The 24,219-nt window shown below is 41.9% G+C and overlaps 1 protein-coding gene across 1 annotated transcript in view; it reads left to right on the top strand.

Annotated features, from left to right (window-relative positions):
- The window catches only part of galnt17 (polypeptide N-acetylgalactosaminyltransferase 17), a 30,390-nt gene extending 14,214 nt beyond the window's left edge, over positions 1-16,176 (top strand). The window contains 10 exon segments of the mRNA XM_080459184.1: positions 338-504; positions 7,242-7,416; positions 8,518-8,715; positions 10,401-10,518; positions 11,315-11,500; positions 12,126-12,221; positions 12,223-12,264; positions 12,927-13,022; positions 13,916-14,077; positions 14,986-16,176. Of these exon segments, the coding sequence (XP_080315310.1) occupies positions 338-504; positions 7,242-7,416; positions 8,518-8,715; positions 10,401-10,518; positions 11,315-11,500; positions 12,126-12,221; positions 12,223-12,264; positions 12,927-13,022; positions 13,916-14,077; positions 14,986-15,120 (1,375 nt within the window). The 3' untranslated portion in view covers positions 15,121-16,176.
- Positions 16,177-24,219: the final 8,043 nt, after the last annotated feature.

Here is a 24,219-nt window from a genome sequence, read left to right as displayed (position 1 = left end):
TCGCCCTGCCTCTTTCCTCTTCATTAGAGCTGTTTAAACAAAACAGGAGTAAAAATAGGCCGTCTATCTGCAGCAGACACTCGGTGAATGGACTAATTTACAGGGGAGAAAAAAAAGTCCATGTGATTACAGTAGAACAGGAAGCGGCATGTGCTTCCCCCTTTCAGCTCCACTGAACAAGATGTCAGCTGCTCCGTGGAGGCAGTTCGGTCTTTTGTGGCAATAATGGGCGACGAGTGGAGCGTGCAGAGTCCACAACGCATGAATTCTTATGGCTGAAAAGGGAAGGAGTGTGTTTTACAGATGGTGCCGCGTTTTTCTGTTCGTGTCTCCACAGATGTACAAAGGTCACCTACCCGAGGGACCTGCCGCAGATCTCCATCATCTTCATCTTCGTCAATGAGGCGCTGTCAGTGATCCTGCGCTCCGTCCACTCGGCCGTCAATCACACGCCGGCGCACTTGCTCAAAGAGATCATCCTGGTGGACGACAACAGCGACGACGGTCAGTAGAGACGGAAGGCTTCTTCTCCCTCGTCTCAGCCGAGCAAAATGGCTTTCGAGTAAAATTAAGCTCTTGCCCGTCGAGGCCGACGTAGAACAAAAGAAGGTTTCTCGAAGGTCTTCTGGTTCTCGTGTATCTCATTCTACAGCGTCACCCATTCAAACACGTGTTCCTGCACACTCACACACCAGTGGATGCAATCAGAATGCCCGTTTTACATGAAAACGGAATAAAGTAATCGCAATGTTGCACCGGTTTATACAGTATGCACCAAGATTCATTTCAGCAGATCAATCCCATAATTCTCTGCACTGGGATTTTGGATATCTGTGACGTGTGCATAGAATCCCACATCCGGCTTTACCTGGATGTGTCAAAAAATGGAATTTAACTAGAGTTATTGCACTTATGGTGTTTTCTTTTTCAATTCTTTTGAAACTGCAACATCGAAGAAACATTCTTTTGATTCAAAATTGAATCATGAAGAGACGAGCACGGGTCGCTTTTTTGTACGCAAAGCTCCGACTGTGGGTAGTAACCCCTTGAGCTGTTTACATGGACGATGATTTGATCAAGAACCAGACTACACCACGCCCCCATTCCCATCATTTGGTGCAAATATAATCAGATTGAACTGTTTATATGGTGCAAATTTTATCTGATTACTTTTGACACAGGTTACCACAGGTACTCACACTGTTTAGAGCCACATATTAAAACCCAACAGGAATACCTGTTTCCTCAATGGGCTTGTTGAGGAAACACACAGCATGCTGTCAGCAGCTATTTTACATTTTATATATAGTGTTTATACAATCCAAACCCAGTACAAAGCTTTATATTGCATTTAACTACTTTAATTCAGTTGTAAGTTCAGTTCCGACTCCAGTCAATACCTAAAATAAAAATTTAAAAATTTATCAATGCTTGTGAAATTATCTGTAGAGATCCTTTAAAAAGTCTTTCTTACATTATTCTGCCTTTATACGGTGCACAAGGTGCAGTGCGGGTCAGTTTAATGACGAATTCCCTCTTTAAAAGCCCATATTATGAAAAATTCCTTTTTTAAATGGTATTCTAGCTGTATTGTGTGTCCTCATAGCCTGTATGAGGCCTCAGCAGTGAAGAAAATCTGTCATCTCCTTCACTTGCTCTACTTTTTAGCCACCGTGTGCTCATACATGTGAATCAGAGATTTTCCCTTCATGATGTCATGGAGAGAAATAACCTGCCATGCCAGTAGTGGGGCTCTGCCTTGCTGATATTTGGAATAAATTCAGTATAATATGAAAAACCGTAACAGCCTTACAGTTAGCCGGAGCTAGGTTTAGCTACTTGCTAGTAACTGTAAAAACACATTCGACCAAACTAATGAACATTTTCAGACACACAATATGTTTAACTCATCATCTTCAGGATTCTCTCCTTCTGGGTCTGATTCTGGTTCAAACTGGTTGAACGACAGCGTTTATGCGAGTGATAGCGATAATTCCACCGTAAAGATTAGCGCATTTTACCAGCGTTTTGAAATAAACTGGTTTCAGTACTAAAAGGTGACCGACTTCCTTTAGCAGTAACAACATGTATAAAATAAGACTCACAAAAGGTACGCCACTCAGAAACATCGTTGTATATGCTGTTAAATGGCGTTCATCAGGACAGCTACTGATTTCTGTCAGGTTTTAACGTCTGTTATACACAGTAACAAGGGACACTAAATTGTCACCAATTAATAGGGAATCTACTTCATCTGAAACACTGGAAAGCTTTTCTCCCGGAGACGGGCCTGTTTCTGGACACAGAAACAGTCTGTTCTCAGTAGCGCTCACCAGAGGGACTTTTAGACTGAAATTCAGGACCAAGGCTGGATTTTGGATAATACACTTTTAATATAATGTTGAAACATTGAAAAACTGTCAATATGGGCCCTTGAAGTTCAGCTGGAGTCCTGTGTTCGATGCAGGAACTGTGTGAAAACTAGACGACTCTCCAGTGCACCCTGCAGTGACTCAACATGGCAGCCTCTGTCAAGGCACACTTACTGCTGGAAATAGTGGCGCTGTACTTTATAATGTGTTCGTCGCATGGCGGAGTTTTCCTTCCATGACAGCAGGATGGGTCTCTCCTTGACAGAGGTTGTGGCCATTGCTTCTGAAGAGCCGCTTGCCGAGGTGACTGATGGTGTCAAATATTTGCAGGGCAGACACAATTGGATGTCACAGGAGAGTTGTCTGTGTCTTATTTATTGGGCAGGGCTGCCAGGCTGAGCTTTGTGAGGCGAGAGGGATGGAAGGGGGAGGAGGCAGGAGGGGAGGAGGCGAGGGAATGATAAAGGGGAGTCGGTGTTGGAGAGGGGTTTTCATCGGGAGGAGGACGAAGGACAGAAAAGGTCAAGGAGTGAAACGGTTTGAAGTGTTTAAAAATAGGCAAAGTAGAAAGGAGACGGAGATGTAGATGCAAAATGAAAGGAGAGGCTGAAAGAGCGAATTCAGGCTATTAGAGAAAGTAGCAGAGAGGAAGAGAGAGACGGAGAGGCACTAAGATAAATGAGGTCGGACAGAGAGGAGGAGACGGAGTGCCATGAATATCTGAGAGAGAGAGAGAAAATATAAGGAGAAGGGAGGAAGGATATGAGACGATGAAGATGATGAAGGCTCAGAAAAGGCTCTGACATGATCTAATTCACACTGTCAACAAATCCTGTGAGAGATCAAAACCAACACCGTGTTTGTCTGTCAGGGAACACTTTGTGACTTTCCCTTCGTCTGTGTCTTCTTCTTTCCTTTCTTTTCTTACCAAAGTGACACAGCCACGGGACAAGCCTCTGTAATTCTCATAAACATAGGAAATTCTCTAAATTATGCCCAGAATTGATCGTATATTTAAAATTCCGTAACTAAATAAAACTAACACCAATACTATCATTACTGCTACTATTACTTTTAGCTACTTAAAGCTGCTTTTAATTTCCTCTTCAGCCATGATAGCAATTTTAATGTTTCTGGACTATTTTTAGTGAGTTTACCATTTTACCTGTTTTTCCTGCATTTCTCCTTTTTGGTGGGGTTATTTAATCTGTTTTTAGCAATCCTAGCTGTGTTGCTTTATTTAGCGGTTTGTAAGCAGGAGATTAGACCATCTTTAGAATATATAGTACAAAAAAAACAACAACATTGAATTTGCCGAAAGTTTCAGGAAACCATTACAGAGGGGCGTACACAATATGCATGATATCCAGCCAAAGTAACAAATATGAAAGGTTTACAAGCCTGCCACTTAAACACACCACTGAATGCAAACTTTAACATAAGAATGTCAGTTACAGGGAGCCACAACAGCAGCAGTAAGCAAAACACACAGCAGTTTCTTTTATTTTGGCCTTACACACAAAGACCACTAACTCCTGCTGCCAGTCATCAAAACCTCCACCGAAAGAAAAAGATTAGGTTCAATGGATCTATTGACATATTATATAAACACCACATCAAGAATTTGGATCTCAACCACCAAATAACCAGTAATCATACACTCCCTATTAGATGTCATAATGAAATACTTCGGTATTGGGAGCGAAGGCATCTGCGATTTTGTCACATTTTTTGCATAAAAGTGCTCCCATGTTTTAATTCTATAAGTACACAGTCAACAGGAAGTGGCAAGGTTAATGCATGTGCTGCACCGATTGGCTGAATCAGACCACATTCCTGTTTAGTGGAAAAAATTAATAAATTCATGTTTTATTGATGTTTTTTTAATTAACTAGACAATTATAATATTCACACAAATCTAAATATCATAAAACATAATCATAACATCATAACATGCTATTGGGGTGCAATGGCAATCCCAGGGGGAGCTATGGCACCCCCAATCCCCCCCTTGTGCCGCCTATTGTAGAGCAGGTATAGGATTAATGGATCAACGCTTGTTAGAATACAGCGACTGAGAGAGTAACTAGAAGTAAGTAACTAGAAGTGAGTAAAGAGTCATTAAAAGATTCAGTCTGATTTTGTTTGTTATTCTAATGTCAAACTGTTGTACAAAGTCAAACTTTATCGCTCGGTCCTAATGTGTGACTTTGCACAAAGCAGTGTTCACACTCTTGCGTCACAGCGAGAGTGCTCCTGTTCGATTCCGGGACTCCTCAGTGTGGAGGACTTTTGTCTCTCGAGTTTTCCAGGTAATGAGAAGAGAGCAGCGTGACATACGCATGTGTTTTCATCGTCTTTAAGTGACAGCGGGTGTTAAGTGCAAAGGAAGACGAGGCAGGAAAAGAGAGTGGAGGAGTGACCGATAGTGAGAAGAGTTGAACTCACGTCTTCCACTGCACCCCTCTCCACTGGCTCATGGCCATCCATCCATCACTGAGGGGACGAGGCTGCGGTGGCACAGAGGGCGAGGCACGCAAACAAATCACACTTACTCCCCTCACTGTGTGCACGCATCACCCGGCCCTGTCACTTTATACGAGTGTGTGTGTGTGTGTGTGTGTGTGTGTGTGTGTGTGTGTGTGTGTGTGTGTGTGTGTGTGTGTGTGTAAGATGGAGAAAACACAGCATGAGGAATGAGTTTGCGATCAAGGTCTTGAGTGGGTAAGAAAGAAATAAAGTCTACAGAGAGCATAAGAAATGTGTGTTTGAGGGATTGTTTAGGTGCGTGATACAGAGGCAGAGTGTGTGTTTGGGTCCGGAGGGGAAACGCCTGATGAGTTGATGGAGAGATCAAAGGTGTATCGGTGGCTGACGCTCAGGAAGCCACAGACTCCCTTTGGTGTTGTTTGGAGTGTGTTGGAGCTCGATAGGGCCAAGCGGGAGGCCGAGCATGCTGATTTAAGTCCCATCTCAGTTTCTGTTTGGCTCTTTGTATCTATAAATAGCAGATTCTTGTGTATTCATGATTATATTCATGTTTTTTCTGCTTATATAAGTGACATTGTCTCAGGGTGTATTGTAAGTGTCTGTTCAGCTGCTCCATATTACAAAGGTTGAGTATCTTGCACTGCAGACTTGTCTAGTCACCGTAGGGATTCGAACCAGGGTCCCACACACTCACGGTCGAGACTTAGGGAACCTTTCACATTCAGATAGTCTGGGACACGGTTCACTTGGGAGGAAGGGGAGCCGAGAATATTCACACTTTAATTTGGTTCGGGTGGTGTTCACTACTACTTTTGAGGCCCGACCAAACCTCCTGGAAAATGTCATGCAATTACACCAGTTGCTGGTTTGGGTGCGCTGCTGCGTGAAACAAACACTGACCAAAGAGGAAGAAAAGAAGAAACACGGCTCATTGATTGGTCCGGACTGAAAGCGGAAGTCCCGCCGTTTTATCCAGTGGTGGTTAGGCTAGTTAGCTCGTGGCTAATGGGTCGCTACAAACAACGGCAATATATAGTCTTCAGATCAGATATCAATGAGCAAATTCCTCAGTACTTCTTCCTCAGTACTTCTTCCTCACAATTCCACATCTGCCCTTGAGATATTTTCCAACTTTTTCTTTCTGCGACTGCTTCTTCTGATTCATGCAGTTAGCTTTGTTTGTTTACTACCCAGAATGCATTGCACACTACGTCACGCCCTCTCCCCCTGTCCTCTCACCACGCCCGCCAGAAAGATGCTTTGTAAATGAGCCGAGACCCACGTTTTTAAGGGGACCAGAGATCGCTTGCTGGCTCTGGTTCAGAGTTCCTGGGCGTGTTCACGTCGCCCAAACAAAACGGTTTTCCTCTGGAGGGAACTTCGATCTGGATCAAACAGGGGAATGTGAACATGCCCTTAAGTCCAACATGATCTTTTTTCGCCCCATAATTCTTTTTCTTTTTTTTTCCCCCATGCACCCGGCACCATAAAAATGACTCTAAATGATGTAGTACATATGCCAAGCCTATATAGAGGGCGCTGTAAATCTGCCACAGAAATACACACAAAGAAAGAAGACACAGCATGCAAAAATCCTCCTATTTGAATAACCCAACATCTCGCCTTATTGAAGCGACGAGCATCAGTAGCTTCTGCAGCTCTATCTGGAGCATTCAGTCTGCCATTTTTTATGTTTGTTTTTTTCTCTTTTTCCCTCGTCCTGTTCGGCAGCTCGGGCAAACAATATTTTGTGATTGAGAGCCTTTCGGTGTCGGAACAGTTTTTGCTCTTGCAACGGGAAGAGACTTGGAATCTCCTCCTGTTACTGCCTTTGTGGTTGTTGTTGTTGTTGTTGTTGTTAAGTTACGTCGCGGAGAGGGCCGTGGGGTTATCGGGTCGAGAGGTGGGGCGATGACATCATCATTCCAAGTAAATGTGCATCTTGTCCAACCACACGTCAAAGCTGAGGTGGCGTTTTCAAATTTCTCCACTCTGGAATCCCTCAAAAATTTAAAATGTAAAAATTCTTCAGGCTCCTAAAAGACTGCACCGTGTGCATGAGGCGGTTACATGAAACGGCGTTGCCGTATGGACAGGGCGTTAGCCAGCGTTAGACATCTTTTTCTCTCTAGCCAAACTGAACAAAATATGCACAAAAAGTACAAAACTTTTACAACACTGGAATGTTTCTATTTGGCTTTTTCAAAGATCTTGTAAATATTTCACTTGTGCAACCCACGTGCTCATCTCACTTATTATTATGATCCAAAGGGAAATTATCATTTGTTATCCAAATGATAAAAGACACTAATTTCCTTGCCCTTTGTGTGTAGTTTAATTTACAAAAAGTGGAACCTCGTGGTGTTTGTTGTGCTGCAGAGCAGCTGAAAGCGCCGCTGGAGGAGTACGTGAACAAGCGCTACCCCGGCCTGGTGAAGATTGTGAGGAACCAGAAGAGAGAGGGGCTGATCCGAGCCCGGATCGAGGGCTGGAAGGCCGCCACCGCTGAGGTCACGGGCTTTTTTGACGCCCATGTGGAGTTCACGCCTTCTTGGTGAGTGAGTCCGCCATTTTAACGATGCAACTGTGTAATATTTAATCCATCTTTTGCCATTTTTTTCACACCAGTTGCTGCCGGTAGTTTCTTCAGTTCGGTCCGGCTGCTTCACAAGAGATTCGATTAATACATTTTTCAGTATTCCCGCCACAATTAAAACACTCAATCAACATTTTAAAGTGGCATTTTTCTGTACTTTCAGATAAAATTCCACGTTATCCACATAATTTGAAACGTCAGCTTGGAAATACGTTCGTCTGTCTTCCGTTCACACTTGGTCCCATGTTGGAGTTGGGGGGTTTTGAGATGTTTTCTCAGTCTTGTTCTGATTTACAACGACCTTGCACAGCGCATACTGAACTGCACGTGCACACCAATAGATTGTAGTTTGAGTTTGAGCTCCAGCGGGATCCCACGCCGGATATAAGGTAGATTTACTAAGAATAACAAGATGTGTGATGTCACACGCAAACGGGGTGTTCATTGGAAGGTCCTGCTTGTTTGAAACAAGGTGTCACTGGTTGTGGGGCTTTTTGTGTGGGGTTTGCTTGTTTTGTGTATTTCTCTGTGTTTACCCTCTGATGCCCTCCAGCTCTACACTTTGTGGATGAAGCATGTGTACAGATGGACAAATAGATGAAATGAGTAGAAATAATAGATGAAACTGTAAAGAACCAGGGTAAAACGATTTTTAAGACGAGTAAACTAGAGCTGATGAAAGACAAATATCTCATTGAACAGGCTACAAAAGCGCGAGAGCTTTTTCAGCTCGTTTTTATTTACCATTTAAAAAAAAAAAGAAAAAATAGAGACACTTGACTTTTTATGGCACCGTGGCCTCGTCCTGTTGACACCTCTTTGTCCGTGTGGTGCTCTCCCAGCTCAGCACGTCCTTCAGTGGATGTACACGAGGCAGTTCAGTCAGCATAAGCAAGCACAAACCCTCCAGAGCCGAATCAAACGGAATCACTAATAAAGTTGCTTGAGGGACTTTCTGATTGAAGTTGATGCCAGAGTGTTGATCTTAAAGAGATGCACTGTGAAGCTCGTGTCCACTGTTTTCATTCTATATCATTTCTTTATTTTTTTTTTAACTAGGGCTGAGCCGGTTCTGGCCAGAATAAAAGAGGACCGCAAGAGGATCCTCCTGCCCTCCATCGACAACATCAAGCACGACACCCTGGAGGTGGAGCGCTACGAGAACTCGGGTCACGGCTACAACTGGGAGCTGTGGTGCATGTACATCAGCCCGCCCAAACAGTGGTGGGACGAGGGGGACATGTCGGCCCCCATCAGGCAAGCAAACCCCCCCCCCCCCCCGCCCCTGAAAGCTGGAAAGTGCCTGCAGGAAATAGATAATTCGTTTGTCATGAATTGTAATTTGATCTTCATTGAAGTTTTTCATGCTTCGTCTCACACTAAGTATTAACTAAGATTAATAAGCGATTAATGAGAATCTCCCGTCTCATATGATCGACTGACGATCTGATTGGCCTCTTTATTTTCACCGCACTCGTGTTTTAAAAGACCGTTTTATTCTGGTTACTCTGTCTAAAGTAAACTATCCCCCTCCCTATTTTTGAGATAGTCTGTAGTGTATAGTGCCTATTTTTTGTAATGTCATTGTGTAATTGTGGAATGTGTATCATATCTGAAAATTCCAAATAAAATATTGAAAAAATAAGAAGTAAAATAAGAAATGAAAGGCATATTATAGCAGGTAACTCATTAAATAGCATATAAACTTTCATTTCACCATTTCACATATGATTTTGCACTAAAGTTAACTTTAGAATTTCTCTTTTGAAAAGAAAAATATGATGCAGATTTATCAGGTTCCTTCCTCCTGTCTGACATCCTCCAGAAGGGCCCGCTCCACACATTGAAAACCACCATTCAAAACAACAAGTAGACACTTGTTGAATGTATTTCCTGTAACACCGCTCAAGCAGTTTTAACATTTTTGTTCATTTACATATTACAGTTGTTAAATATTTATGTTGCCATTGACCAAAAGGGTGAATGTTTTGAAATGTTGACATTTTTCAGGATGAATTGGGCGTAAAAATCAGCAAAATGCTCATTGAGTTCACTCATTCTAATTTGTAATATCATAATGGTAATCGGTCAATCGCCAGAAGTAGCTTTGGTACAAATGGAGACATTCAGAGTTTCCTGAAACTGAGTACTACATGTTTAACATTTTAAATAAGCATGAAGATGGTTTTATATATAGTTTTGATATAAATGCAAAAAACTGTATGTTAGATTGCATTTAAGACATTTCATTTCAAGTATTTCAGCTTTTATAAACATTAGCGTTAGCCCATGTAGGCATTTTCTGTATTCATTTCCTTTTGTACCTTGTCTAGTGGTATAAACTGGTCTAAGCTACTTTTAACCATCTCAGCTATTAGAACTATTTTTGCCATTTTAACATTTTTGCAAAAAATCTTTTTATCTGTTTTAGGAATATTGACTCAAACTTTTCTTTTTTTTTGTCTTCTCAACTTGTTTCATGGTTTAAGCCCTTTAAGCACAATGAGCTGTTTTAATCATTGTTTTTGGTCATTTTAACAATTTCAGCTGTTTTAACAGTTATAACTCTTTTTGCCATTTGGACTGTTTTTTTAGGTAAATATCAAAAAAGGAAAATGTATTGCCTTTATAGTATTTTTTAGGAAATTTTGCAGTTTTTTCCTCCCATTTTTTAATGGAATAACAATTTTACCCATTTTAGTCATGTTAGCTGGTCAAGCTATTTTCCATTTATAAACCTTTTCAGATCGTTGACATTTTTTTATTAGCAATATTATTTCCATATCATTTTGTGGAAGCTTCATGGAGCTTTCATGTCCTTCATTGTGGCCCCAGAGCCGCAGGTTAAACCCCGACCCAGATCACAAATGCATTCACTCAGCAACATGTACTACACGTGTATATAGTTGTTTTCATATGTTTTTTTTTTTCCTCCATCGCAGCACTCCTGCTATGATCGGCTGCTCCTTCGTGGCCAACCGTGCCTACTTCGGCGAGCTGGGTCTGCTGGACTCCGGCATGGACGTGTATGGGGGGGAGAACATCGAGCTGGGCATCAGGGTTTGTGTGTCACCCACTTTTTCTTTCCTCTTGTTCCCGCTCCCTCTTTTACCCCTGTAGGTTTAAGTGGAGCACTGGCCACCGTAGCGTGGCACCGCTGATAAATGAGGCCCCATTAGGAGTCCTGGAGGACCGGTCCTGTGTGCGCAGCTCGCAGCAGGGCCAAGCAGAGAAATAGGTCACATGGAGCAGCAACGCAGGAAGATGCTTCCTCTATGTTTTCACGGCGATGTGGTTTTCTAATAACTGACAAAAGTGTTGTTGTTGTTGTTTTTTTGTTTTTTTTAAATGCTCAAATTTTTAACCAAGTGGCCTCTTTTCAAATGACCACATAATAAATCCCATTCCTCTGTAATGTGTAGCCATAAATCTGTTCACAGCTTTAACTGGCCTTCAGCCCTTTGTTGTAGTTTTATCACTGAGAACTTCTGTGTCAGACACACAAAGAGCCATGAAATGGTTGATGAAGTGTAAAGTCTAGACAGAGGTGTCAAACAAAGAACCCGCAGGCCAAAACCGGCCCATTGGAGGGTGTGAAAAAAATTACTCAGAATATGCAGTGTTCTGCAATATGTGTTTACTTTTAATAAAAGTAAACCCAATTTATGATCTTTGGGCAGATTTGGAAGCCAAATCAAGTGACACTTATCATTTCTAATTCTGGAACTTCTACTACGGTATCTCATTTGAAATCATAATAATCATTCTGCATCTGTCAACCTATTTTTTGATAGTTTCCTGTTTTTTATTGTCCAAAAAGCCCCTCTGTGGACTTGATATCATACTCTTCTTGCAGGTGTGGCTGTGTGGCGGCAGCATGGAGGTGCTTCCTTGCTCCAGGGTGGCTCACATTGCACGGATGAAGAAACCCTACCACAGTAACATCGCCTACCACACGCGGCGTAACGCCCTGCGCGTGGCCGAAGTCTGGATGGACGAGTACAAGTCCAACGTTTACCTGGCGTGGAACATCCCCATGGAGGTGAGAGAGGCTAAGTCAAACATCGTCACTGAGGCTTTGAAGGAAAGCCTTGGTTTTTCTTTCTTTCTTTCTTTCTTTCTTCTTCTTTCTTTCTTTCTTTCTTTCTTTCTTTCTTCTTCTTCCTTCTTTCTTTCTTTCTTGGGGGAATGGTAAGGACTAGCTGGAACCAGCAGATGGCGGTAGTGCATCTGCCGTTGAACCCAAGTGAAGAAGAAGAAGAAGAAGAAGAAGAAGAAGAAGAAGAAGAAGAAGAAGAAGAAGAAGAAGAAGAAGAAGAAGAAGAAGAAGAAGAAGAAGAAGAAGAAGAAGAAGAAGAAGAAGAAGAAGAAGAAGAAGAAGAAGAAGAAGAAGAAGAAGAAGAAGAAGGGGAATCAGTGGTCAGGGATGAAAAAAGCTACTGATAAGAGAGAGAGGGTAACAGTCATCAGGGACACAATATAGATAGAAAGAACCAGCAGATGGTGGTAATGCAACTTTATCGATGCAAACTGCCGTTAAACCTAAAAGAAGAAGAAGAAGAAGAGTCAGCTTCAAACCTTGTAGTATGAAGTAAAGCAATACTCCTAACCTCTAACAGGAACCTGAGGCACCGTGATTTTACCATGATTTCCTGTGTATGCTGCAGAACCACGGTATAGATTACGGAGACATTTCTCAGCGGGTCGCATTGAGGGAGAGTCTGAACTGTAAGAGCTTCCAGTGGTACCTCGACAAAGTTTACCCCGGAGATGAGAAGGTACAACAACACGCTGTTTTACGGTGAGGTGAGTCTGAACTCAGCTTAAACAGCTTAAATTACAGTATTTTCTGGATGAGTCACATTTTTGTTGTTGTTGTTGAGAATTCAGAATATAGTGATACCAGTAGGAATACGTGTCTATACGACAAATACCCAGTTATTTTTCAGTCATCATTGCGTACACCCACTTCCAAATCCCCCATGATGAAACTCCTTATAAGATGATGATGCCATGACCCGCCCTACTCTGCCTCTGATTTGCGAGTACTCACTGCATTCACTGATTTGATTACAAATACTATGGATTGGTTTTCTCTAAATAGAGTCATATTACATGCCACTGCTTCTAAAATCGATCATGTACCCACTTCTCCAACAAAACACCACTGTGCGGTACATACCATCTGTGGCCACTAGATATCACTGTTTGGTGACTGTTTGTTGCTATGGTACTACAGAAAACCTTCCGTAAATACTGTGTTGGACTGACAGAGCAAGTAAAATGTGGTCAAAAAGAAAAAAAAAATGTTACCGAGCACAATTTAAAGAAAAACTAATCAAATGTGCAACAGAAAGTGTAGACATATGGAAGTGACTTGTAGTCCAGACAATAAGGTAACGCACAATGTGTGTCATGTTTTTATAAATTTCGAAGTGTGTTTTCTTCAAATAAATCTTTGGTTCCAGATCCGTAACTCCAAAGTGAGCAACCTGTGTATGGATCAGGGCATGAAGGAGAACCACACGGCCACCCTGCACCCCTGCCACGGATGGGGTCCCCAGGTAGAACATGAAGATTTCACGGCTCATTAGTGCTTCTGCCGCAATGCGAGTCACTTGCTGTGTTTCTCACTGCGGCTCAGCTCAAATCCTCTTAGGACGGACTTCTGCTGTCAAAATAAAAATGTTTCTCTGCTGCACTTTTTTTTTCTCCTTTTCTTCTGCTGAACTCCTGAGTCAGCGGGTGTCGGCTCTCCGGCCCGCAGGACCTCACTTCTCAGCTTGAGGGGACAACTCTTGACTCCGGCAGCAAAAGTGTTTTTAAAACTAACTGAGGTTTAAAAGGGACTTCATCCTGAGTGCAGAGAAGGACATCAACACTCGTGTTGAAATACTGAGTCATGCAGCGCATTTACATGTAATGCATTTGATTTCAACACCAATAGATAGATAGATAGATAGATAGATAGATAGATAGATAGATAGATAGATAGATAGATAGATAGATAGATAGATAGATAGATAGATAGATAGATAGATAGATAGATTTACACTCCGCACTGTCTCGGATTACTACGTTTACTCGTACACTGTGGACAGAAGGTGAAATATTTTGTCACATTTTGTTCCCAATTTTTTTTTCTCGTCTCAGTTTTTAAACACAAACAACACATTTGATTTGTGCAAACTGCTCCACCGGCTCACAGTGTGATTCTCCTCAAGCACAGATCTGCAGGAGAGTCTCTGCACTGCAATCAGTGGAGAGCCCTGTGGTTTCCCCTCAGCCTCGTTGGGAGGATCCATCTGTTCACAGAAAGCAATGAGCGTGTTTGCAAAAAAAAAGAAAAGGAAAGTCTCTCCAGAACTGTAATTTTCCCAGAGAGTGTTGTGCGATAACGACTGAGATGTCTGCTGGGGAGGTTTCGGGTAGTTTTAGTCGTGTGCTGTGTCTTCAGATCGGGCGTTACACCAAAGAGGGTCAGCTGTTTCTGGGTCCGCTGGGCAGCACCGGGGAGGACACTCGCTGCGTGGTGGACGACCAGGTCAGCCGCTTTCCTCAACTCCTCAACTGTGACAAGGTGACAAACGTCCAGCAGAAAACCTGGAATTTCAATCAGGTGAGCGGGGATTCATCTTCTGAACTTGTCTGGTTGAGTCTCTTCCAGCTTCTTGTTACGAGTTACTGAACAGAGTCGACTGCTTGCTCATGTAGGAGTGTTGGCTTTTCCTCTCTGTCTTGAAATGACATAAAATGAAAAAAATTGACTTGAACTGAATACATCACTCTTAATATAAAGATCTGATCAGGTGGTGATCCAACATCAGGATTGTAAAAACTTTTTTAAGACGTCCAGTACTAATGAAATACACTATTTTAGCTTGAAAACATACTAAAATTAAAACGTCACTCGGTAGAGCACAGACCTTCACCAACACCACATCTGTTTGCAGAACCGACTTAGCAATGGCCAGCATGATAGACGTGAGCTCAGATCGATGCTAACGAGATAGCTCAGGGAGCTACATCTCTGTGTGAAATGACTTGTCGCCATGGAAACGGCTCAGCTACCAATTTACGGCGAGGCTGCAAGGCTTTCTGGGAGATTTTTCAGTGCTGTTATTACTAAAACATTTCAAAGGAAATTAAGTGTGACGAGATGAAAGGAGATTGTTTCGCAGTTTTGGGGGATTTTTTTCGGAAACGGTGAGTCGCTAAAGTCCCAAAATCTAATCGATTGGTCCTTGGAAGATGAAAAATCATCCCTGAAAATTTCATGCAGTTTGGGTGAGTAGCTTTAGCGGAAAGTGGGTAAAATATATACAAACCAATCATTTTATAGATAAGTACACGCAGACGAGAGCATAACCTTGTTAGCCAACTTCGTTTGTCGCCCAACTTTCGTTGGCGAAGGTAAAAATTACTGACTGGTTTGGGTGATACAAATTTCTCCCTTTACCCTTCTCTCACCTCACTGCCTCTCTCCTCTCTATCATCCCCCCCCCCCCCCCCCCCCGGCCACTGCAGAACGACTCGATCATAAATCGAGCGACAGGGCGCTGCCTGGAGGTGGTGCAGGCCAACGTTTACTTCGGCCACCTGCTGGTCCTGCAGCCGTGCTCGGGGCAGAAGTGGACCATCAAGAACGCCATGAAGCAATAGTCCACTGGGCCAATTCCACGGGGACCAATTACAGCGGAGGCCATTTCCCAGGAGCTGTCACCTGACCTCGGCTCCGCTCACGGCACAAACAGCAAGGACGGGCTCTTCATCCTCCCAACCACGGGGAAATAAAACTCTGTGATGGAGCGGTGGGGTTTATTTTTAAGTTCAAGCATGAGGACTGCGTCCGTCTGTTGGGACTTGACAAACTTTCAGTGTGATGTTGCCATTATTTCTGTCCGTGACCCTTCTCTCTGCGATATTTTCTAAGGACTGTGGGTAAAACTTCGAGCAACCAAAACCGTGTTTTTCTGTCTTACGTGGGAAAAGAGTTTATATCCTCAAAATCTTTCTGCAATATTTCATTGTGAATCATCTCATTCCTTTTAAAATGTGAAACAGTCTGAAGTAATAATGGTAGTTTTATGAGGCTTCAACAGGTTTTTAGTGTCCCTGGATGCACAAAAAAACGTCTGACTGCCTACTTGCCAAGCATTCTTGCCTAAATTATCATTATTGTTAGTTTAGAAAGTTGGACCCCTGTAAATATTTTGAAAATTTGATCAAAAAGGCACCGACAATAAATATACTGGAGCCAGTTTTTTGCAGTAAGTCATCCCAAACCACAATGTTAAGAGGGCTACTGGCGAAATCATAATTCTACATAAATGATGGCTTCTTTTAATGTTTTGACTCCAAGCTCTCTGTAGCATCAGATGCAGTACATCCTTGTAGCGTGACTGTAAGGACTTCATGGGGTACAGAGTTGTGCTGAGTCGATTAGTTCTGTTCCCTGCTGAGTGCCATAACTACTGCAGACGGCCAAAAGTCAAGAAGCACTTTTTTTTTTTCTGTCATGTTGACAAAACTGCAGATTAGAAGAGGAGGGTGGAGACAGCGATGGATGCACAAGGCGACGGATTGTGGAAACGTGGACGACCCACGAGGGCGAGAACTGTTCCTTAAAGGAGATGTAAATGATGTCATATATTCGGTTTATTCAGTGTGATCAGTTGGGTTCTTGCGCCACGATTGTCTTCCAATAAACAACTGGTTTCCTCCATTGTGTATGGTTACTCTTTACAGTTTGTCACTTTACAAATTTCATCAAAAACCGGAAAAATTCGGATGGAATTTAAAAAACTTTTTTTTACGTTTTTACTTGAAACGATTTGCTGAATCGTTAATAAAAGCGATAGCACACTATTCACCAATTTTCCACATGTTTTGAGGTGCTTTTTGTGTAAGCGCTCCCAACGACGCGGGACTAGTTAAACACGAAAAAAACAAAACAAGAAATAGCTTGAAATTAAACACGCGCCTGCCTCTTTAAGACGCTTAAAAAACATCTTACGGGTCCAGGTTGGGCTTGGACACCTTCATGTGTCAAACTCAAGACCTGTGGGCTGAATCCAATTATGTTTTATTTACAGAGAAATGTGCCTGCTTCCATCTTTACATAGAAATAGGGTATCTGCCAAGACTTTTATTTACTCCTGAGTTCTTTATCTTCAATATTACAACTGGCTCTTGAAAGTACTATGATGGTGATGTTGCCATTGATGAAAAAGGAATTTGGGTATTGTTGGAAACAACTATTTTGGTTTTTCATCTTCATGAGGCATTTTTTGACTCAGTTGTGACCGTATTGTTTGTATATCAATATATGACCTCTAAGTTGTGTACTACTCACATAGATTTCACCAAAACACTTGTTTATAGCCCATAATGTCTCAAGTATTTAAAAGGATCATATTGTACAAAATTCACTTTCTAATGGTTTTCCAACAGTAATAATTGTCCCCATACCTGGAATGACGCCTCAGAAGTGAAGAAAGTCTGTCCTCTCTCTCACTGGCTTGTTTAAATAATTAAAAAGTGTGTTGCTCCAACGAGCCAATCAGAATTCAAATCCTCCGTAGTGTCATCGGGGGTTTAGCCAATCCCAATCAAGGTATTGAGGACCTCCCTTTGACCCTCCCACAATTAGGCAACTCTGCTCTGGCAAATGGCACCACGAGAGGCAGTACTTCCTCTTCTTCCCAAGATGGGCATGTGTGGGTGGAGCCAGTCCAGCTCACACAGACACAGCAGATTCTGAATGCAGCTCCTATGATCCAATATTGAAAAGACTGACAATCAAGGAAAATCTCGATTTGCGGCAATAAACTTTGAATACAATGTTTTGGGACTAACGAGACCCATGTGAAAGTGTTGAAAAACTGTATAATATGACACCTTTAAATACTTAATTTCTGTTTTTGTAAATATTAAAAAGAAGCTTGAGAGTGTGCAGAGTCGGCGCTGTCATGCTGTGTGTCTCATTAAGTGCTTCATCCATTTGCATGGTGTTTGGTCGAAATAATTTCCTCACACTGTGAGATTAGTCCTCACAATTACCCCCTGAAAATAGGATCCTTCGAGGGGAATTTCACACTAACTGCACAGCATCTGCTCACAGCTTTTAGATCCTTTAATCTATAAAAAAAAAAAAAAAAAAACCCTCAAAGATTACAGCTGCCAGGTGTTTCAACATAAAAGTCCTGTAAAGGTGAAGCAACGGGTTTCATTGGTGTAAAAATTGTCCTTGAATCCGAGGTGGCGGCTCGCCATGTCTGAGCTGAAGGATGTGTTAAATGCTGGAGATGTAAATGAAGCAGGAGGAGCCTGCTGGGAGCACAAGGGCCTGTTTCTGGCGGCGAGCTGGGCAGAGCGGCGCGGCTCTGCGGGACAGAGGCTGCATGTTAACACCACTCTGGATGCAGATCAGACTCCTAAACCACAAGCCTCATCACCTCCCTGCACCGAGGGAAGATCACGGCCGAGGCCCAGTCAACCGTCACATCAGACACAACTGACTCACTCGGTTTATCTTCTTCACACAATCTTCTAACCAGAAAGTCTTTTATCCTCTTGGTGCTAAGATTGCTCATAATTCATTAATAGCTTTTATGAATACTTTAAATCTAATGGCTATATTGTAATCTGTGCTTCTAACACTGAATTGAAGTAAACTGATAATAACAAGGTAGAAACAGAGGAAAGAAACTTGCTTGTGGAATTTGAATAATCACTCTGAAACCAAACATGTGGGAATAATTTGTAATGACTGAGCTGTAATGTTCAAAAACTGCATTATTCTCAAACTCAAACTGTTAAAGTATTCTATTATTTCAATCATTGTAAAAGAATACAATAATTAAACCAGGTGCATTTTTTTCCCTTATACCTAAATTTCTAAGTAAACCCTTTTAATTAACTTAGTACTATCTTCTGGTTAGACATGTAGCAGTATTTATGCCCACATCTTCTTCATATCTACTCAACAATAAAAAAAAAAAAAAGTGAATACACTCCATCCAAATAAACCTTAAATCTTTTGCTTCCCCCTCTGTTGTATTGTAGTTGTGGGGAATTAGTATTCTTAAAGAAAAATTTACTAAATGTATTTGCAGCCCAGAAAAAGAAATCCTGTGAGTTTGATAGGTTTTTATTTTGGACAGTCACTTTTAAACTTTTTATAATCATATAGTTTGTATATTGAGGTGGGACAGTCAACGGGAACATACTGTGTACTGTTTGGCTGTTTTCCGATTTGATCTGCTTTCGTCCACAATCTGGATAACTGTCAATATCTTGGATTTGCAAATACTGTATGTATATATGATGAAATTGGTGGTCATTTCTATTATTGAATATTTATATTATTTCTTGTGGTTATATGGATATATGTGAATATGTTCATAAAAAAGGTCTTACTGATTCCCATTCTGATTTAAGTGCTAAATGTGTTCATTGTGGAACAATAGGATCTGCATTTAATATATGAAAAACGCCTTATTAATAAAGTTTATTATTATTCGCTTCACAAAGTGAAGGAAGAAATAGAAAAATCCGCCGTGTACTAGTCCCCACTCCTCTGTGTGTAATACTGCCCTCTAGTGGTGTAAAAGTGTCCACTGAGACAGAAACACGTCACATGAAGCAGAACCACACTGAACGTCTGCAGGGCTGTGATTCACACAGAGCCACAGTATCTGTGACCTTGTACAAGTGTTTATTCGGCTGCTCCATGTTTACATGGATCATCACAGCGAGTCACTACAACTTGTACTGGGGAGGAAGTTCCTGCTGGACCCCAGTTAGAGGGGTGTGCAATTTGTACGACCGAAAGACCAAATCCAATCTACCTGGAGCGAACACAGCTCTATAAATACATTTCCACTAAGCATTGCTTCACACTGAATAAATTAAGAGAAAATAGAATATCAAATCGAATATCAGATCAAATTAAATAACTAGTTTTAAATATGAATCCATACAAGGCTTAACAAATATAAAAAGGGACAAAAGTAACATAAACATAGCACACACCATTTCCAAGGAAGAGTTATAGAGTCTTATGGTGACAGGAATGAACTGACATTTAGCCATTTTATCTCTTTTCTAAGCAGTTGGGCTTTTTTAAAATTGTTATTTTCACTTTCAGAAATTCCAGTCATTTACCCCCCCCCCCCCCCCCCCAATTGTATTTATTGGTGCCTTTTTTAAAGCACTTTTTCTTTTTTAAACCGAAGAGATAAAAGCCATTTTGAAAATGACTCTGGTTTGTAAATAGAATAAAAATAAGATAAAATGTTTATTTTGGTATAGTTTAATGAAAGCTTCAGGGAGACACTACAAAAGTGTCTCCAGTCAGTTTCAGTTTTATTGTGCAATGTGAGCGGAGGCTGAGCTCACGTCACTCTTCTGGCTATTTAATCGATCCCTGTTGTGTTGAATAACAAAGTGTTTTTCCAGACAAGAAACTCGTCCTGCAGGACGCTACAATAGTAACGCACAGTGACTTTGATTAGTAACTTTAATCTGATTACTGGTTTGGATTAGAGTAACACGTTACCGTCACAGTACAGGCCAGTAGTGTCATCAGCATCATGTGTACAGCCTGTTTACAGTTTGGATGCTGTTAAAGCAGTGATTGCTGTTAGGTTTGTTCAAAGAGAAGAAGGAGTGCTCTGAGGACAACTTTTACTCCCACCAAGACCAATGATGTTGCGTCACCTTTGGATCCAACCTGGGTGAAATGAGACATTTTCTCCCAGAGGAACCAAACGCAGTGGCGGCGGTATATTTCAGACCTCAGAGTTCACTGGTGCTGGTCTGAGTCAATCCACCCCTCAATAACTTTATGGCTACAAAAACCAAGTTATCATGCAGAAATGCAGTATAAAGAGCCGTTGCATCACAGATAGATACTTCTGTAGCCAGAATAAATACCTTTACAGATGAAATAAAATCTGAAGTTCAAAACTCTCCTTCTGCTGCAGCTCCATAGAAAAGCGGCTGCTATTGCTGAAACTTCTGGGGGTCGAGGAGGGTGACAAACATCAGCTTTTCATGGTCTTTAAAATAAAAAGATGGCAGATAATATAATCTAAAGTCCTGCCATGGACGTTGTAGTGAGCGTAAATTGGACCTCCTTGCACGTGGAGTGCTGCGGTGCGTTCAATGACCTCTTGAAAATGGTTTATACAATAAATCTGCAACCAAATCTGTTTATCTCCTTCAGCCATTGTCGCTTAATAAAACCGCCTATTAAATCAACACAACTATATTTTTGTTTTGCAGTTTGTTAGCGATGGAGTCAGCGAGCGCCAGAGAGTAAACTGACGATCCAATCAGAGGGCATGAAAACGCTGAGGTTACCTGCTGGCAGGTCCTGAGTCGCCAACTCAAAATCTGATTGGTTGAAGCAGCAGCGTGACCGACTCTTATTTTACGCTGCGGACGCCTCCAGGATTGAATGTGAAGGCCTCAGGCAGATTTCTTTACCCTGGCAACTTCCTCTCACAGCTTCTCCCCCGGCTGCGCTGCTTCCAGACGTGTATTTCCATATAAAAGCTTTTAACCAATCACATTGCAGCCATCATACACATGACATTTACATTTATAAGTACCGTACTCATATCTCATATAGTACTCATTTTGGAAAAAGGGTAGAAACGTCCCTGAGATAGTTTCAAAAAGAGTCATGGCCAACAGTACATTTTAATAGTTTTTTTATTTATGCATGTCTGTTGCAGACAGAATCAAATTAATACTGTGTAGTGTACAATAATTATGTTGCTTTATGAAACTGTTTTATATGTATGTGTATGAATATGTATGTATATGAGTCTGAGTATGTATGTATGTACGTGTATGTAGGTATATATGTGTGTGTGTGTATATGTATATGTATAAGTACATGTATATCCAGACAATCAATCCTGTCTGGATATGAAGTCTGGATTCTTGCTGATGAGTGATGAGACTCTATCACTGGTCCTGGCAGCTCGTCGGGATGTTCAGTTACATCTGGAGGATTTAAAGCAGAGGGTACAACATAAATATAAATGCATATATGTGTGTGAAGCAACATGTTGTACTTTATTTTGGATGAATTAGAATATTACAAGTTGTTTCCAAGTAGTTGAATCATCTGAAACAACTCTAACCTTAAACTGAATATCTCAGAGAAAACACTATGTTGTCACAACATTTTCCCTTCTTTAGAAATATAATGTATTTGAGGTGTCAAACATAAAGCCTGTGGGCCAAAACCGGCCTGCAGGAGGCTCCAATCCGGCCAAACCATAAAGCAAATTGTAAACAATTCAAAGAAAACAGTTTAGTTTTTTTTAAACAAATGTCTTCAGAGTAGTGGACACAAGACGAGACTGAGACCTGAGATCAGGATGAACACTCGCTGCCTTGCTGCTCGCTGCCTTGCTGTCAGGGTGAGTTTGTAAAAACATGAGTGATGAAGCTCTATATACACTTCACTGTACTTTGCACCAGAAAGTTTCATTAAAATTGGCATTATGTTGAAATTGTAGTTATGATCCAGATTATAAATAGACTTCACTTATATAGCTCCTTACAGCTGCGTGTGACATCGTTCATCACATTCACCCGTTCACACACACGGAGGCTGCAGCCATGCAAGGCACTGTCACTCTAATGGAAGCAGTTTGGGGTTCAGTGACTCCGGCATGCAGAGATGAGAATTGAACCAGCAACCTTCCCACTGAGAGACGACCGCTCTACCAACCAAACCCTGTCGCCCAATCTAATGTAAGTGACACTCAGCAATCAAACCTTACCTTAGCTGTGGCAGGAGCTCTTATCCTCATTCTCCTCTTTCCCTGTAAATTAAAGACATTTTCAATATTGACTGATTCTTTCATGAGTTTTCATCATGACATGTTGTAGAATCAGAGCTCACTTACATAGTTCTGACTGGTGGACCACTCTGGGAATCTCTCAGCATGCAGCTGAGCTTCTCTTCTTGCCAGATCAAAATATTTGTCCTTCTGGTCTCCTGACAACGACTTCCACTGTTGACCAAGGACAACACACTGTCAGCACACACACTGATGCTCAGCTGAAAGCCAGCTTGTTCATATAATGCTCATCAGATTATCATTGCCACTGACTGCTGAGTGGTGACATTGGAGACGAGACACTCACTTTCCTTCCCAGGACTTTATTGACCGCCGCACTTCCTCCGCTGTTGAGACGAGCCGTTCCGATGGACCTCTGCTCCTTCAGGAACATCATGAAAGCGTTTGGTGGCTTCCTGATGTACGGCTTCTCTTTGCCTTGCTGGTCCTCATCCAGTCTCCTTCTATAAGAACGCATGAGAAAATCAAAGTGTGAGGGCACAGGAACAACGTCTAACACTGTGGAGACAGGAGATAAACACTTTCAACATGAAGGAATATATGAAAGGATCAAAATATCAATAACAAAGGTGTTTAGGTAAATGATCGTCTCATGAAAGATGCTGATCATGACGGCATTCAGGTGCATCAGCAGAAACCTCATCCACTTCATCTCAAACCCAGAGCCTGTTATCGAGGAGAAAGACATTCAGGACAAACCCAGTAAAAACAAACTTACTTTGAAATGTTGACATTAGTCTGAGGAGCAGCAGCAGGAAGGACATGCTCAGTCTCTCTATTCCTGCACAGACAAAAAGACACGGGCTTTTCAATGGTGAGAAAGAGAAGAAACAGGAAGTAAAGAGCTGCATTTACATGGGTCGATTTACTCACAGTGATTTAGCAGGCTGTGTTTTGTTGGTGACATATTGTGTGACTCTGATCACTGGTATATTGTCCCACTGGAGACAAACAACAGAGAGTAAGTCCACATGTAATAGTATGATAAGTATCAACCTGGTTGTACAGTCTGAGTGGTTCACTATGATCTTACTGGGTCTACAGCATGGGGAGTCCTCATCCCTGCAGATGAGGGGCAGTTATAGCCAGGCCACTCATACTGTGTGTTCTGCTGAGGGAGAAGTGAGTGTTACTAACTATAAGAAACAAACTGTCAGTGAGCAACATGGAGAGTTCAGTTTCTTACTGGGATGACAGGAGCTGCAGGGAGGAGGAGGTCTGCAGGTGAGGAGCCGTTATAAACCGGCCACTGATACTGTGTGTTCTGCTGAGGGAGAAGTGAGTGTCAGTAAGCAGGAGGCACATCAGTCCGTCAATACAAAGACAAACAGCACTCAAACATCAACGTTTGATATTTAAATAAAACCATGAGATCATGACCAGGAATAAAAGACTAATGAGGAAATAAAGTCCAGTGATGTTTACATCTTAAACTCAAAGATGGAGTTCCTCATATGTGTGAACGACAACTAGAATGTTTATCACTAAATATTTAAGTGTGCTTTTGTTTTTCTGTCAGCTGACTAACAAAATCCTTCAGTAGTGGATGTTCATGCTGATATATTTGAAGTAAGCCTGTGTCATTATAGAAGTGACTGTCAGTAATTTGTCAGTTTATCATCACATTTTTTCAGGACTGCTCTCTAAATGTGTTGAAGTCAAAGGGTGAGGACTTCTGTCCCTCCCTCTTGCTGGGTATCTTACCTGTCCCTGCCTCATTGTCCCTGCCTCATTGTCCCGAGCAGCCTGCCAGTTGTTTGAAGCAGCCGTCACGGGACTCAACATCTGCAGTACCGGAGGAACTGCTCCTGGGCTCATCCGCCCACCATCATGTTGTGCCTGACTGTGGTCGGACAGAACCACTGGCACAGCT

Source organism: Lipophrys pholis (genome assembly GCF_963383615.2).
Source record: "Lipophrys pholis genome assembly, chromosome: 3".
Classification (NCBI taxonomy): Eukaryota; Metazoa; Chordata; class Actinopteri; order Blenniiformes; family Blenniidae; genus Lipophrys; species Lipophrys pholis.
The sequence above is the reverse complement of the archived record's forward strand: the minus strand, read 5'-3'. Positions and strand labels throughout refer to the sequence as shown.